The sequence below is a fragment of the Achroia grisella genome, unplaced genomic scaffold, assembly GCF_030625045.1.
Source record: "Achroia grisella isolate CSIRO2021 unplaced genomic scaffold, CSIRO_AGI_Agris_v1 utg359, whole genome shotgun sequence".
Lineage (NCBI taxonomy): Eukaryota > Metazoa > Arthropoda > Insecta > Lepidoptera > Pyralidae > Achroia > Achroia grisella.
Genome location: NW_026712817.1, coordinates 265,763 through 280,844, shown reverse-complemented (window position 1 = coordinate 280,844; position 15,082 = coordinate 265,763). Strand labels below are relative to the sequence as shown.

Genomic DNA, 15,082 nt, shown 5'->3' with positions numbered 1-15,082 from the left:
TTATTTCTTTTTTAAATACATACATAACATAAATGGAAAACGCCCAGACCTATATAATCATACTCCCGTCTCACTCATCGGAAGTATGGCCTGTAGACCACCTACTATAATCATCACGAAGATGATCACTCACGTTCTGCCGATGTGTTCTGCGATGGTCTCGTCGGGGCGGCGCGCCTCGCGCTGGCTGGTCTGCACGAGGATGAAGATGTTGTCGACGCCGACGGCCAGCACCAGGAACGGTATCACCTCCACGATGATCATGGTGGCCGGCACGCCCGCGTACCCGAACATGCCCACAGAGCACACCACCGACGCCAGCACGATGAACACACCTGATATTACAATTATTTAATTATATATATATATATTGTAGTTCAGTGGAGTCGAATCAATAGAATTCCTTTGAGAAAAAAGTGAGAGAAAGTCGATTTTTGCGACGCCGGGCTGAGTAGCTAGTGTGTATGAGTCGTGATAAGAATTTTGGGACGTTACCAGGACTAAAAGTAGCCCTTTAAATTATAGCGCCTTTACAGTTACGTTAGAAAACATCATCGGTGACGTCCCTGGTGTTTCAGGCGTCCATAGCCTATGGTAACGGTTTAGATGACCATCGGATAGCCCTTATGCTTGTTTGCCACCTTCGTATTATAAAAAAAGGTTAAAAACTTACCTCCAAGACCAAGAGTGATTTTACTGTCGATCAGCAGTCTCGAGAAACTTGTGAAGCGTCCGAGGGAGATAGAGATATACGCGAACATGATGAAGTAAGAGACGAGTATAGTGGACACGTCGGATTGTGTCTCTCTGTCCAGTTCGTCCTCTATGGAGCGTTCCGATGTGTATGCGATGTCCATATATTCTGGCATTGAATTCTCAGTGTAGTTTTTCATGAATTTGATGAACTCTTTCTCCCATTCGAGGGCCGGTTTCAGCTGAAAGGTTACAGTAATATTACTAAGCTAATCAGTATCATAGTAATAAAACTTAATAATAATAATTATTATTATTATAATCTCAGGACACTTCACACAGCGCCATCTACTTCCAAGTTAAGCTACATAAAGCTTTTGTTATGGTTACTAGACAACTGATAAATACATAGATATATATTTTTTCGTAAATACATACATATTACATAAGATACAAACAATCATACTCATGAATACAAATGTAAGCACCATGCGAGGAATCGAACCCGCGACCATCAGAAGTAAATCGGTGTGCTAAACCGCTAGACCACAGAGGACATCAATGTAAGTAATACTGCATCTGGTAGGTACCTGTTCCTTGTCGTATTTGTTGTTGACCAGGATGGTGATGATGAGGGCGGTGGCCTCGTGGAAGCGGGTGTTGCTGTTGAGCTGCTCCCCGGGTGCCAGGAACCCGCCCAGCGCCACCGCTGGCAGAACCGGCCCGCCGTATGGTGCGAGGCACAAGTAAGGATTGCTGCAAACACACCATATATATTATACGATACGTATATTACTATATAAGTGCATTATGATGGTTACAACACACGAGGCGGAATTTCAGTGCACGCCGATGGCGATGGCGTTGTAGAGCAGAGTGTGTTAAAAACGCATGTCGTCCGACGTTTTTCAGCACAGTTGCGAGGATGTAGAATAAAAAATTATTTCATATTCTGTTCATTTTAAATTCAATAATTGTATAACTCAAAATACGTATCATTCAAAAATTGTACTTACAATTATTGAAATGATACGTATTTTCCGTCGTTTTTCTTTTTTACCGTTTGCGTCCCGCAGCGGTCAGTTCGAAATTTAACAAATAAGACAAAGATAAAGACAAATAAATTGCGCGTGGGATCCATATCCTTGCGGCTTAATACACACCCTTTACGAGTAACCCGGTGTAAATATAAGACGATACTAACTTGCTACAGGAGATGATCCTGTCCAGGTCGAGGAGATCGGGGTCGTTTTCGAACCAGCCCCACACCGACATGATGGCGCAGTTGTCAGGCGTCACCTCGCTCTCAAACGCCGATGACAGCGGTCGATAGCAGATATCCTCGATCCCGTAGCCTTTGTTTAGTGCTATAACAATCATAATAAAAAATAAAAATATCTTCATTACTGCTATCCTAAAAAGCTGGATGCACTGTGTGAAAGATGATATGGTAAGAATGGGAGTAAATAACGAAATGACTGCGAACAGGGATGAATGGAAGAGAAAAACATATTACGCCGACCCCAGATAAATGGGATACGGAAGAAGGAGAAAATTTTATTATATTTGATTGGATTGGTATTATCTATCGTAGTAAAAAATTACTTACCCATAATACTTTTCTGCAGTTCCAAAACGTCCAGCATGAAAGTTGAATTAAATACTGGCCCGAACTTGACTGTACCGTCAGGTGTTTCGTGTTCTATAGTTGGCAAACCCTTGGAGCTGATGATGACCATCTCAGTCCTGTAGAATGGTTCAAAGTGCGAGTCGAAGTACTCGCGCTCGATGCGTGACCTGGAGTTTGGCGATGCCCATAACTCCACTGGGTTGGTCGTCAGTTGGGTGAACTTCATGCCGTACCCTAAAGCGACGACCACGCACATACCTGTGGGAAAAATTAACATTTGAGTTAGATACTAATATTATTTCCTTCAAAGTGTTTCTCTGTCTGACTGAACTTATTTTATCGAAATTTGACATAAAGAGAGAAAGTTAGTCTGCATCCGTCCTCGTGTTGGAAAGATGTAGACTTTTATATTAAAAAATAAAACAATAAAGCAGACGAAATCCTTGGCGATTCTAAGACTAGGTTCACACTATTGCGTTCCGACCGAATGAACTGTGTCGACATTGTCATTTGATTGGCACAATGCTAAAGAGGGCGGGGTTTACGAACAATGCGCCAATCAAACGGCATGATCCACATAATTCGGTCAACTCCTATAGGTCCCTAATAAAACAGGCATTCGAATTGAGCAACTCATAATAGTTAAAAATTATTGATATACGCACCCCAGAACAATACGACCCAAGGTCTAGACGCCATTATATTGCCCCACCACTCGAAGAAATCTTCGAGTATTCTTTCCGTTGCAGCGCCGAGTTTTTCGAAGAAGGTTGCCTCAACGACACCGTCGGTTTGTTCCCCGTTCCATCCAGACGTGGGTTCACCAGGCATGTCCTGATTGCCTTCTGAGGCTACACCTATTATAACGAATGATATTTTTAAATATAAATATGTTATTTGCGTATTCATATAAGTCAAGGTAGAAACAACAAAATCATATTAGTATGAAGAAATTAGCTAGTGTAATTATAAAAATTGTATATTTTGTAAATAATAATCCATCGTAATTAAGGTATATTTCTACAATCGATCGACTGTACTATTGTATTAGTTCTACATTGTTTTTATCCCAAATCTCAATTGAAATTGGTTGTTTTTTTATAATAAAATTAGACATAACATTTCGAACCAATATTTCACAAATATTCTTATATTCTAAAACGTTTCAACCTTGACTTATAATAAACTGCAACACTTATTTTTAACGTACAACATTACTATTAACAAATCACAAATTCGGACAATGTGAACAAAACGTTACAAATGATACTCTAATCAACCAATCAAGTTACGGTTTTACATTCGTATAAGCCACAAAATAATGCTGGGGTTGCAGAAATAAATTCATTGCGACCGACAAATACACAATTTGGGTATAATAAAATATATAACACTTTTTGTTTATACTAATCAAATAAAAATTCTTATCTATCTATCTTGATATCTAGCACGCGGTCGCATGGTTTGCGGTCCATCATTTGGACAGCTCTGCATTAATAAGTCACGAATGGTGAGAGATCTACCTAATAATTCACATCTACAAATAATATTCCCATTTAAGTATGTACCTACTTTATTTCTACATTCATTGTGAAAACATGTCTAAATATTTTTCATTTCTTTATTCAGTATTTGATCAGATCGTTTATAAAATATTAAACGTTTATGTAACTGTATTATTATATGTAATAAATAATTACCAAACCAAATATAAGCAATTTTTAAATATACATACCATAAAAATAACATGCGGCTAAGAATCATGCATAATTTGTTAATGATATGAAATAGAGAGCATGCAATACATAAATCACATTCAGATGTAATAAAATAATAATTAAATGTACTTTATATGGGATTTAGTGGGAGTAAATAATAGTTAGTTCTTATATCTGCAATGTTCCGTTTATTTGTCCTTTTTTTAGACTAATATGTGTTGGTTGCAGCTGGCCTTTACAGCTACACCGGACGATAGGGGGCGAGTGCGGAGCACTCTAAACCACAAACAAACAAATGGAAGGGCTTATGGACTGACTGAAGGTCAAGTCCCGCCTGACAGATACGACTTTAGTCTAAGGGTACCCCCTTAGATTAAAGTCGCTAGGGGTTGTAATGAATAAATTAAAGGAGAATCAGTCTGAGGGGATTGATTTGTCCATCCCTATTCCATAGTTTTACGTTGTACTTCCTTCTTTTATTTTTTCCCGATTTTTTTTTAACTCTCTCTCACACAGATTTGTTTCTCTTTCACGCAAAGTTCAATTTCATGCATCAACCTATCCAATCCTAAATTTATACACGTTTCGAATTAAAGGACATTTAAAAAATATCGTTTTAGCGACAAAGTACGTAAAAGCAATTGTCGAGTCATATATTGTTTTTCTGTGCCTTTTTGTATTTATAATTCAATAAAAAGTATCTACATACTTTATACAATTTTATTAAATTTGTAAAATAAATCGAATAGAAGCTAGATGCGTATAAATGCCAGTTGTGTCGGTACGCATGGTATTTATGCGTATTATTATGTACTGGTGCGTGTGTATGCGTACGCGCACGTTCGCGTGATTACGCGTGCGTTTGCGAGAGTACGGCTGCGATTGCGTGTGCACGTGTATGTGAGCGGGTACGTACTAGAGCGGTGGCTGTGTAGCGGGCTGGTCTCGGGGCCGCCGCCGCGTCGAGCTTCCGCCGTCCGCGCCCACTCTGTCCCAAGCACCGCTGTTAGCTTTAGCTTACTCACACTCTAACCTCACACCGGTCGCACACAAATAAATCAGAGTAGAACTGCACACGATTATTTATTATACAGAGTGTGTATAATATTTATTATACAGGCAGTACTCAATTTTAAAGTGGTTACCGTTGCATTTGTTGCATGCAGTTGTTTGGTCATCTTCATAATAGAAGAAACATCCATATTCTAATGTGGCGTTACTAAAACTGTTCTATTTTGATTTATTTCTTACCGATTTAAAAAAGTTAAATCTTAATTTTGGTTAAAACAATGTTTTTAATATAGATAACGTATTGTAAACTAATGTAATCTACAATTTAGATTAAGATTACTAACGATTTAAGTTTATTACGGACGCAATTAATTATAACAGAATAAACAATTAAAAATATTGAAAATCGTTTAAAATGTAAATTATACTAGTATATAATACAATTACTAAATCATATAATGATAACATCGTTTTAAAAACAAATTACCTTCACCATAACGTATCGAAATGAAAAAAAATCGAAAACTGCACCCATTGTGCTAGAAAACTCAGTATCATATCATACCATTACATACTGGAATCATGCATTTTTTTTTTAATTTATTAAATTTAATAATAAAATCGAAATAATCAGAACTAAATAACGAGTACTAACTTAATTTATCAATAATAAATACATTCATTTACAATTACTGAATGCATGAGAGAGATTAAGACGTATGATATAGCCGTCCCGCTCTAACTTATGTATATTCGTAACGAGGTATATAACAGTATGATATTGATATTAATGTGCTATTTACTTAATCAAATGTGTTCATTTCATACGTCATTCGTGTTATTTAATATAATGTATGTATATACATAAATAAAGTATTGTTGATGCAATTAAAAAATATATTCTCCTCGTTTAACCACTACAAATTAATAACAAAGAATATTGACTTAGTTTTATAGTATTATATACTATAAGGTTAAGATTATTAAGGTTTCATCGTTCAATAGAGACTTCAAAGGCATATGATTCTATATATAACAGTCAGAACGAGGCAAAAATGGTATATTTTTTTTTTGCTAAAGATGAAATATACTAATTTAATTAAATATCTATTATTACTAATACCACTAAAGTTGTTTTTTTAAATTATTTGTTACCAAGTAAACTAAAATAATAATATATAATTTAACACTGGCCATTTGAAAGCCGTTCGAAAAACAAAGTCACTTAAATTTTTGACCAGTCTCTGAGGAACGATAAATAAATTGTCCACCACCATTGAAACCAGGAAGTTGTTTGAAATATGCTTCCGTACCCGTATCTATAACATATTTATGATATCCTGGTAACTGCTAAACTATTCTGCCTTTAATTAATACAATTATTAATTTTGTATAGTATTATATACACTAATATTATAAAAAGGTAGATCAAAAGAAAAAAATACTTAAAAGATTTTCAAAATTAAGAACATTGGTTCACCAACGTTCTTCGTTTTGATAATTTGATAAGTTATTTATTATTATAAATAACTTAAAAAAATATGAAAATGATTTGAAAATGCCTTATTAGGCATAGACCTAAGACATTGGAATGAGTAAAATAGGCTGTATCTATTGTTTGTTTTTATTATAAAAAAATTGTCAAACAATGGATTTTCTCGCACTAAACATTTATTGAATATCGGCGAAAATCGATCACCACTTATTATTTTCCTTCATCATTATATGTGTTTTTTTATTTTCTCCTGTTTGCCTACTGTACCTTTTTACTACTGTAGCTGGTTACGTTGAAAATATTGCTTTTAGGAATAAGGCTGTGTTACTGTAACTATAAATGTGTTCTTTAATATATTGTTTGTCTTTTCTTTAATATTTGTTACAAATAAAGAACTTATATTTCTATATATATTCATATTCTATCTACATATTGATTACTTCCTGGCGCTAACTATAATATATTATTTATTAATATATTATTTATGTCTTTTCTTTACTGTATGTTACAAATAAAGTACTCATAATATTCTATCTATCTATTGCTCACTTCCTGCCGACTCGTATCGTTACAGATTCTTTTATCTTACAACCTGTATCATATCCGATGCTACAAATAAGGACTCACCGATGGCATTCTCCTGCTGGTTGCAGCAGTACACACCGCTGAGGAAGAGCGTGGTGAATATGACGAAGACGATGGCCATGATGACCGCGTACCCGTCCGCGCCGTGGATGCTGAACGGACGCGCCGGAGGCTGAGGCGGAGGGGGCGCGGGGCACGAAGCCGCGCAGTCCAGGCACGAACAACCCGGTTGACCCTACACATCGGGCATTCTATCAATAGTTGCCTTCACACGACGCATTCGTTCACGCGCGATCAGTAGAACTATTCTGTGAGCATCACTTACGATTTCTGTAAAATTCGATAGCGACTGCAGTGCCACACGCTCGAGAGCGTGATGGAGGTAAAACTGGCACTAGTGATTTTCTTAGAAATATAGGCGAACTCGACAGCTGAGTAGGAACTTTATATTTGACAAGTGGATACGAGTGCCTTCAATGACACGATGAGTGAAATGAATTGATGAAACGCTTACAGAATATCACGACAGAAGCGCGCGCGATTTACCGCGGGAAAGCCATCGTGAGTGCATTTTGCTATTCATTGTGATCACTCTTTCCCTGGGATAACGCGTATATTTCACATTATTTCACAAATTTGACACGTTTAAGATTTATAAATTATAAATAACTCTATAATTCCCTTTGTTCTATAGTCAGTCCTCCATTTTGTAATATTAATTAATTATTATAGAAAGACATGAGGTACATATTTTGAACAAAATATGATAGTAATCTCACTTATCTGTGATAAAGTGATTGAAGTAAGTTTTTTTTGCATCCTAAACACGGTATTATTTGTATTTAAAAATCGAACACTTAATAATGAATTGCATTAACTAAAAATACAATTTTTATAAATTCAACCTTAATGTTAAACTTTAATATTGATTTTCCAAAATTTATCATTTTTGAGTTATAGCACTTTATTATTGAGCGTGCAAAATTTAATTTTATATTGAAATAACTTACATTCTTGCCAACATTGCAGGGCGTAGTGGGAGGGTTGTTCGGTATAAATCCATCGCCTTTGGTTTCATTACTAATATAGTTTATCTGGAAGGGCACGAAAGGTGAATTGGCGTTGCCCAAAAAGTCGAACAGCCGCTGCGGCGTGCAGTATTTCGACGCGTAATCTCCACACAGTATATCAAAGGCCAGTTGGTTGCTCGAAGGCATTTGGACCTGAAAGTATCATATATATCATTTATTCATACTATAAATACAAATAGAAATAGAAATAATCTTTATTCAAATAAACTTAATATAAACACTTTTGAATAGTCAAGTTTTTTTATTCTACCGCTCATTCGGAATGGAGACTTATCACAAGAATGAGCAAGAAACTTATGTGTTGCTCTTTTAAATAAATATTGTTTTAATTATATTTACATTAACAACGATTAGGCATGCGACAATCAACATAGAAAACGCTACGTACTTAATCTCTGTTCAATGAGATAACATTGTCAGCCCTCTGAATTTTAAGTTAGATATTTTCTACAAGAACATTATTATCATTTGTAAATTCTTCAATTTTATAATAAGCTTTTTTACAAAGAAAATATTTTATAAGACATTATAAAATATTTTCTGTGTAAAAAAAGGCACGTAATAAGACACGCAATTGCCTGAAAATTATACTGTCCCATTCTAAGACACTGGGTGGGACAGGTAATAGTCTGTTTATACAGATAACACTGCCTTTGAATATGAACTTTCTAGCATATTTTCATAATTTATTTGTATTGAATGTATGTATATAAGTACACACAAAGCTATAGCGGTTAGTATAAATGTTAATAAGTGCAATAATTATTTACCTGTGCACATGAGTCGAATGTAGCAGACATGTAAGTCATACTTAAATGATAGTCAACCTCCTTCACTTGTTTCTTTGTACCTGAAAAAAGTCATATAAATAAACGAATCAGGCCGATACAAAAACCTGTAGAATGAAAAGTGTTTAAACTTTATTTCAAGCATACGGAATGCAGATTCAGCCGTGAAGAATGGACAAGAAAATTGCTGTTGTTCTTTTCTACAAATGTCTTGACGTCACAGAAAATCTTGACAATGTAATTTTTTTCCAGGGACATAATGGACTAGTGCATCCACTTGCGCTAACAGTTTACTCTGGGGGGGCACGAGTGGAGGATGATAAGATAAACATGAGGTCAGGTCAGTAAGCCCATCGCTATGGCCAGGCTAGCCCCTTTATTTATTACCCTTTTATTAGGACAAGACTTTTTGTTAGCCAAAATCTTCAGTCGTTATTATCCAAAACACATACTACCAATGGGGTCATGAGTCCATTTTTAACCATTTATATGGCAAAACAACATTTGCCGGGTCAGTTATAATATTAAGGTGCTGCAGGTTCTTACGACGCCCTCGGTGGTCTAGCGATTTAGCACACCGCCTTACTTCCGATTTTGTTGCAGGTTTGATTCCTCGCACGGCACAAATATTTGTATTCATGAGTATAATTGTTTGTATCGGGGTCTGGGTGTTTTCTATGTATAATATGTATGTATATACGAAAAAGATATCTATGTATTTGTATCAGTTATCTAGTACCTACCCATAACACAAATTTTAGCTGGCTTAACTTGGGTCTAGATGGCGCTGTGTGAATTGTCATGAGATTATTTTTATTATAGTGAATAACCCATTTGTGACAGTCATCAAGACATATTATTACTAACCATTGTAATCCGCGAGTTCCTTCGGGAACAGGAATTCACTTTGGTTGGGGGCGCATGTGAGACTGCAGATGTGTTTGACGAAGTTCTCCCAGCAGCTTGGACATCTCGTGAGCATGTTCTCCGCTGGGGCGATTTTTTCTTTCAAGTTCATGAGTTGCTCACTGTCGCAGCATGCTAGCCCACCCGCTGCTATATCCGGGCAGTAGTACTCTAGGATTGACTGAAACAATAATATTAACAATGAATAATTAGGTATTGATTTTTGTTTATACCACGAAGGTGACAATCATATATACTGCCCATCTGTTGGTAAATAGTTAAGGTACCCAATGGACGCCTACAACGCCAGTTTGTATTGCTCTGGGTGTTAAAAAAACTGAATGGAGGTTTTTTATCAGTACCTTATAACACATGGTCTCCTTTGCTTGGAACTAGATGACGTTGTGTGAATTGTCGAGAGTTATATTTATCGTTATTATAAAAAAAACAGCTTATTTCAATGAAATTTGGTACACAGTTAGATAACATCATAGATTAACAATTAGGATATTTGTAAAAGTTATCTCTTTCCAATACTTCAAGCATTATTATAGATAATTTTTAAAAAACAAATGATCGTGTAGATAAGTACTATTAAAGTACCAACTTATAATTAAATCTTACGTCAGAACCAGATTCATTAATGTCAAGGAAATCGTGCCACATAACCGTTTAAGTTAAAACTAGAATTAAATCACATATTTTTTAAAATCGACTTCAAATTACAAATTTCGTATAGGAACAAGAGGATCAACACATCGATTGACAAAGTCATGAGCATTCGTTCAACAAACTAACTGACGCATTTAGACCTTAACAAAACGAGATCTAGAAATGTCAAATGCGACTCTGAACTATGTTAGATTTTCAAATGTTACAGAAATGTAAATAAAAATACAGTACTGTAATTCTTTAAGGGTCCTAGCTACATTTCTGTGGAACAAACCTCCGATAATACTATATGTAGACAAATGCTATCGAGTAGTCTATAACATCCTGACTCTATTACGTCAACCTGTTTTTTATTTTGAGTGAGCATATTTTTAAAACTCCTAGCTTCTGCGTTTCCGCTTTCAGGTTACGCTCGCTTTAGCAGAGTATGTTTAAATGTTTTGAAGAAGTCAACCTGTGAAATAATGGCATAATGACGTATAATTAATACACTGTTAACTTGAGAACACATTTTCTTTTTTGTAATGTTGGTTAACACTAAGAAAGTCCTGAAAGCCGCACCATTCAATTGTCAAAATAAAATTTATGACAATATTGGAAAAAAAAATCTCCCATAATAATACCATTACTCATACATTTCTAATGTATTTCATGGAAAAAAATGTAAACAGGTACTTCCTTTTCGGTAATAGCGCAATTGATAGATAGACAGTGGGATTACTACACGAGTCATACTAGGATAAGTGCTTATCATACAAAACTAACAGCACACCTGCATTATCAGTCGGATAAGTATTATCTCCAACACAAAGCACTTATGGGTTTTTATTGTTTCTCAAAATGAACCTTTTTTAAATGCCCGCTTCTGATCACGAGGACGCCAAATGAGATAAGCTTCACAGAACAGATATAAGCAATTTTCTTTCTTTAAGGATTCTAGCTACAATTCGGCTGTTCAGAGATTTCATCATTTCACAGGCCGGGAACGAATGGACGATGTAACTTTGAACTGACGTAGAATTTACGGCAAAATTTTAAATATCTTTTATTTGTCTTATTAACAAGTGATCACGTTAAAAATTTAATAATTATTCCAACTTACAATAAACGTTGGGCTATAATTATTAACTATTAACTACTTAACAAATATAAAAACAACAAACTGCGCTGTCTCAAGGTTATTTGGTCACATCACTACAAAAACAAACAGATATTACATAGGACAATCTTTAAAGATTTATTTATTTAGGGAAACATTATTTTTTGTAAAATTATGCATTAAGCATAAATTCACAAATAAAGGATGCAGATGGTGAACTGAACACCTTATGGCATTTCTTCCCAGTCAACCCCTAGGGCAAAGAACGAATATGTGGGCAGTGTATTTAATAAACAAAATAACAATTAAAAAAAAAAATACTTAGAGCGATAATATTCTCTGTGATGCAGTTATCTGAAACGATGCAATGTTCATAATCTTTACATAGTATAAAATAAAGTCGCATACACTGTCGGTTCGCTTAGATCTTTTAAACTACGCAACGGATTTTAATACAGTTTTTAGTAATAGATAGAGTAATTCAAGAGAAAGGTTAATATGTAGTATACATGTACATTCGTACGAAGCCGGGGCGGGTAGCTGGTCTAAGATAAGACGTGGAGATTCCACCTTAATCTTGTCATCTCAGAATTTATCATATGTCGTTACTTTACTTTATACTTTAGTTGTTTATTTTCTTATATTCTGAGGAATATGAACCTAAGAACAAATATAATAATGGAACAAAAGAATATTGAAGTACTATTAGAATCGTAAGAAATAGTTTGACCGATAATACATTGTTGTGTGACGAAATTAAGGTGGATTTAAATTGGTCTGCTGTGACGTGACGTGTCGTGTCATTACGTGACGGTTAGTTTTCATATATATATGTTATCTTCTAACGCCTTCTGTACAGTTTGATTCAAAACAGCCGAAGCTCTGGGTAAGGTAAACACCAACGGGTCACAACACAACACTGGTGCTTGTACTTTTGTCTGACATGTTATGACGCCCCGTTCCTACACTCCTCCGCTATGACAAAACGGGGACTCTGTACTGTATGAACAGTTACCATACAAAGTGTACTAAACAGATACCATTCTGACGCGTCATGTCACGACACATCAGACAAAATACAAATCCTCCTTTATCTGAAACGACGCAAAGTTCGTAATCTAAGATAGGAAGTTGAGAATCCACCGTTAATTTTGTCATCTCATAGTTTTTGGTATGCCAAACGTTTATACTTTAGTTATTTGTTTTGAGATTGATATCAAATATTTGTAAAGTTTGCATTATCTACATATAAAATAATATCGATACCAATATTATGAATGCGGATAAGTCTGTCTGCCTGCGAATAAGCCTTATCTTTGGACGACTAAACAGCTTAATGGATCTTAATTAAATTTAAAATGAAGATATTTTCAATTTAGAATAATCATTCTAAATATTGAATACTGGCTGTTTAATAGTACTGGTATTTAGACAAAAGACATATATAACAACATAGACATGTTCATCCTGTGTTACTAGGATGGACATAGACTGTCTTTTAATTAAAAAATGTATACGAAATCGCGTGAGTCAGTATTCAATATTTTTAATAATACCCAATAATGAGCTACAAAAGACATTCACATAAAGAAACATATGTATTTATATCAACAAATAATAAAATTCTCGTGTCATAGTGTTAGTTATCATACTCCTCTGAAACGACTTGACCAATTTTTATGAAATTTTATATGCATATTTAGTAGGTCTAAAAATCGGCTAATAGATAGTAGCCCTAAATTTTAATACCCCTAAGTGATAAGGGTTACAATCAATTTTTACTTTTTTCAACAATTTCTTTTAATTGGGGTATTAAAAAATACATACAACCCTCAATTTTCACCCTTCTATCACCAACTCCTATTTTTTAATAACTTTTTAATTAATATGGCAAAACAACTTTTGTCATATAAATTAAAATCAGCTAGTCGCTTATAAAATTTTGTTTAGGAACTAAAACTGTACATAAACTACAGTACATATTTGGATAAAATTAGGACTAGATAACTCCCTTGTCCTTGATGCTATAGATAGTCTGATAGTGAACGTATATAGTAAACACCCAGACCAATACAAACAATCATTCTCATAAAAACAAACGCTTGTACTGTGCGGGGAATCGAACCTTATATTTATATATATCGGTGTGCTAAACCGCTGGCTCAATGAGGCTGATACATTGCAATACTGTTTGTAATGCCGTTCATGTCATGTAGGTGACATTACGTCAGGCGGGCCGTCAGTTTGAACGCCAGTCGCATAAAAAACAATCTAGTTAAAATTTCGAACATTAAATATGAGTTTACTCCATCTTTATTACGCCGGATGTTTAGGAATGTAATAAAAAAAATTGGCAGCCGCAACGTTTTAGTTTTGCACGGTAACCAAAACAGATTGTAGAAATTCTATATTCGCCAAAATTAAATTTAAGCACTATAGAATAGTCATACCTATTTATGTTTAGCATTTTAGCACTCCGCTTTATGATACTTCCGATGGTCGCGGATTCGATCCTCGCATGGTACAGACTCACAATATTCATGATTGTTTGTATTAGTTTGGGTGTTTTCTATGTATATTATGTATGTAATATATTTGTATCAGTTGTCCAGTCTAGTACCTTCAACACAAGCCTTAGCTTTTTTTTTTACTTGGAGAAAATCCCTCATGGAGACTCGCCCGCCCCGGGGGAGGCAAGCGGGTACTGTGAGACTCCTACTCACTAAAAACTCCAAGGTATCCCGATGAAGCGCCTATAGCCGGAGTCGCGAGATCAAATGTCAGTCCACCGCAACTCTGGCGACGTCGGCCCGCTTTAGTTTGCGAGCCCCTTCGCTTTTATTTTGGGGGTCCACCCCACCTCTCTTGAGAAGGCACGCGGGGATACGCGCGCCACCTTCTCGGGCTTTTCTTGGAGACGCAATCGCCCCCGCGGTCACACCTCAGGCCCTTGCGGCGATCTGAGGGGGCGCTGTGTAATTTGTCCTGATATATTATTAACCTTTTAATTGTAATAATTTAAATAGAACAACAGTAACAATTTAAAATGTTGATGTATTAAAGGAATAAAGATTTTATTATTAGATATACTTTCATAAACATTAGATTCACAAACACGTCGTAAGTCAAGCATATTGACTTCATCGCGGCTGCCGGGGGTAAACAAAAAACATAGTGCATGCACCATAGCCTGCGTCTAAAATATAGACTTTATTGTGTACCCCATAAGGTATATAATGAAATAGTTGTATACTACCTGGCTGTTTGCCCAGGCATTGTTATGCGACTACGCCACACCAGGTTACAGTCGGTTACATAAATATATTCTTTTCATTTTTTATCGAAAAATAATACACATAAATTCAAAATGTATAATTCTTTATATACCTATCTA

The 15,082-nt window shown here is 35.4% G+C and overlaps 1 protein-coding gene across 4 annotated transcripts in view; it reads right to left on the bottom strand.

Moving 5' to 3' along the window:
- The window catches only part of LOC131843983 (NPC intracellular cholesterol transporter 1), a 61,807-nt gene that overhangs the window by 17,497 nt on the left and 29,228 nt on the right, over positions 1 to 15,082 (bottom strand). For 3 of the 4 annotated variants that reach the window (XM_059192772.1, XM_059192771.1, XM_059192773.1), the window contains exons 3-13: positions 9,879 to 10,098; positions 8,994 to 9,073; positions 8,143 to 8,355; positions 7,175 to 7,367; positions 4,958 to 5,029; positions 2,989 to 3,180; positions 2,303 to 2,581; positions 1,898 to 2,060; positions 1,284 to 1,449; positions 674 to 935; positions 134 to 335 (exon numbers count right to left, since the gene is read on the bottom strand). In XM_059192772.1, coding sequence (XP_059048755.1) covers positions 134 to 335; positions 674 to 935; positions 1,284 to 1,449; positions 1,898 to 2,060; positions 2,303 to 2,581; positions 2,989 to 3,180; positions 4,958 to 5,029; positions 7,175 to 7,367; positions 8,143 to 8,355; positions 8,994 to 9,073; positions 9,879 to 10,098 — 2,042 coding nt within the window. The remainder of the gene's footprint in view (positions 1 to 133; positions 336 to 673; positions 936 to 1,283; positions 1,450 to 1,897; positions 2,061 to 2,302; positions 2,582 to 2,988; positions 3,181 to 4,957; positions 5,030 to 7,174; positions 7,368 to 8,142; positions 8,356 to 8,993; positions 9,074 to 9,878; positions 10,099 to 15,082) is intronic. The other variant, XM_059192774.1, reaches the window with a different exon arrangement.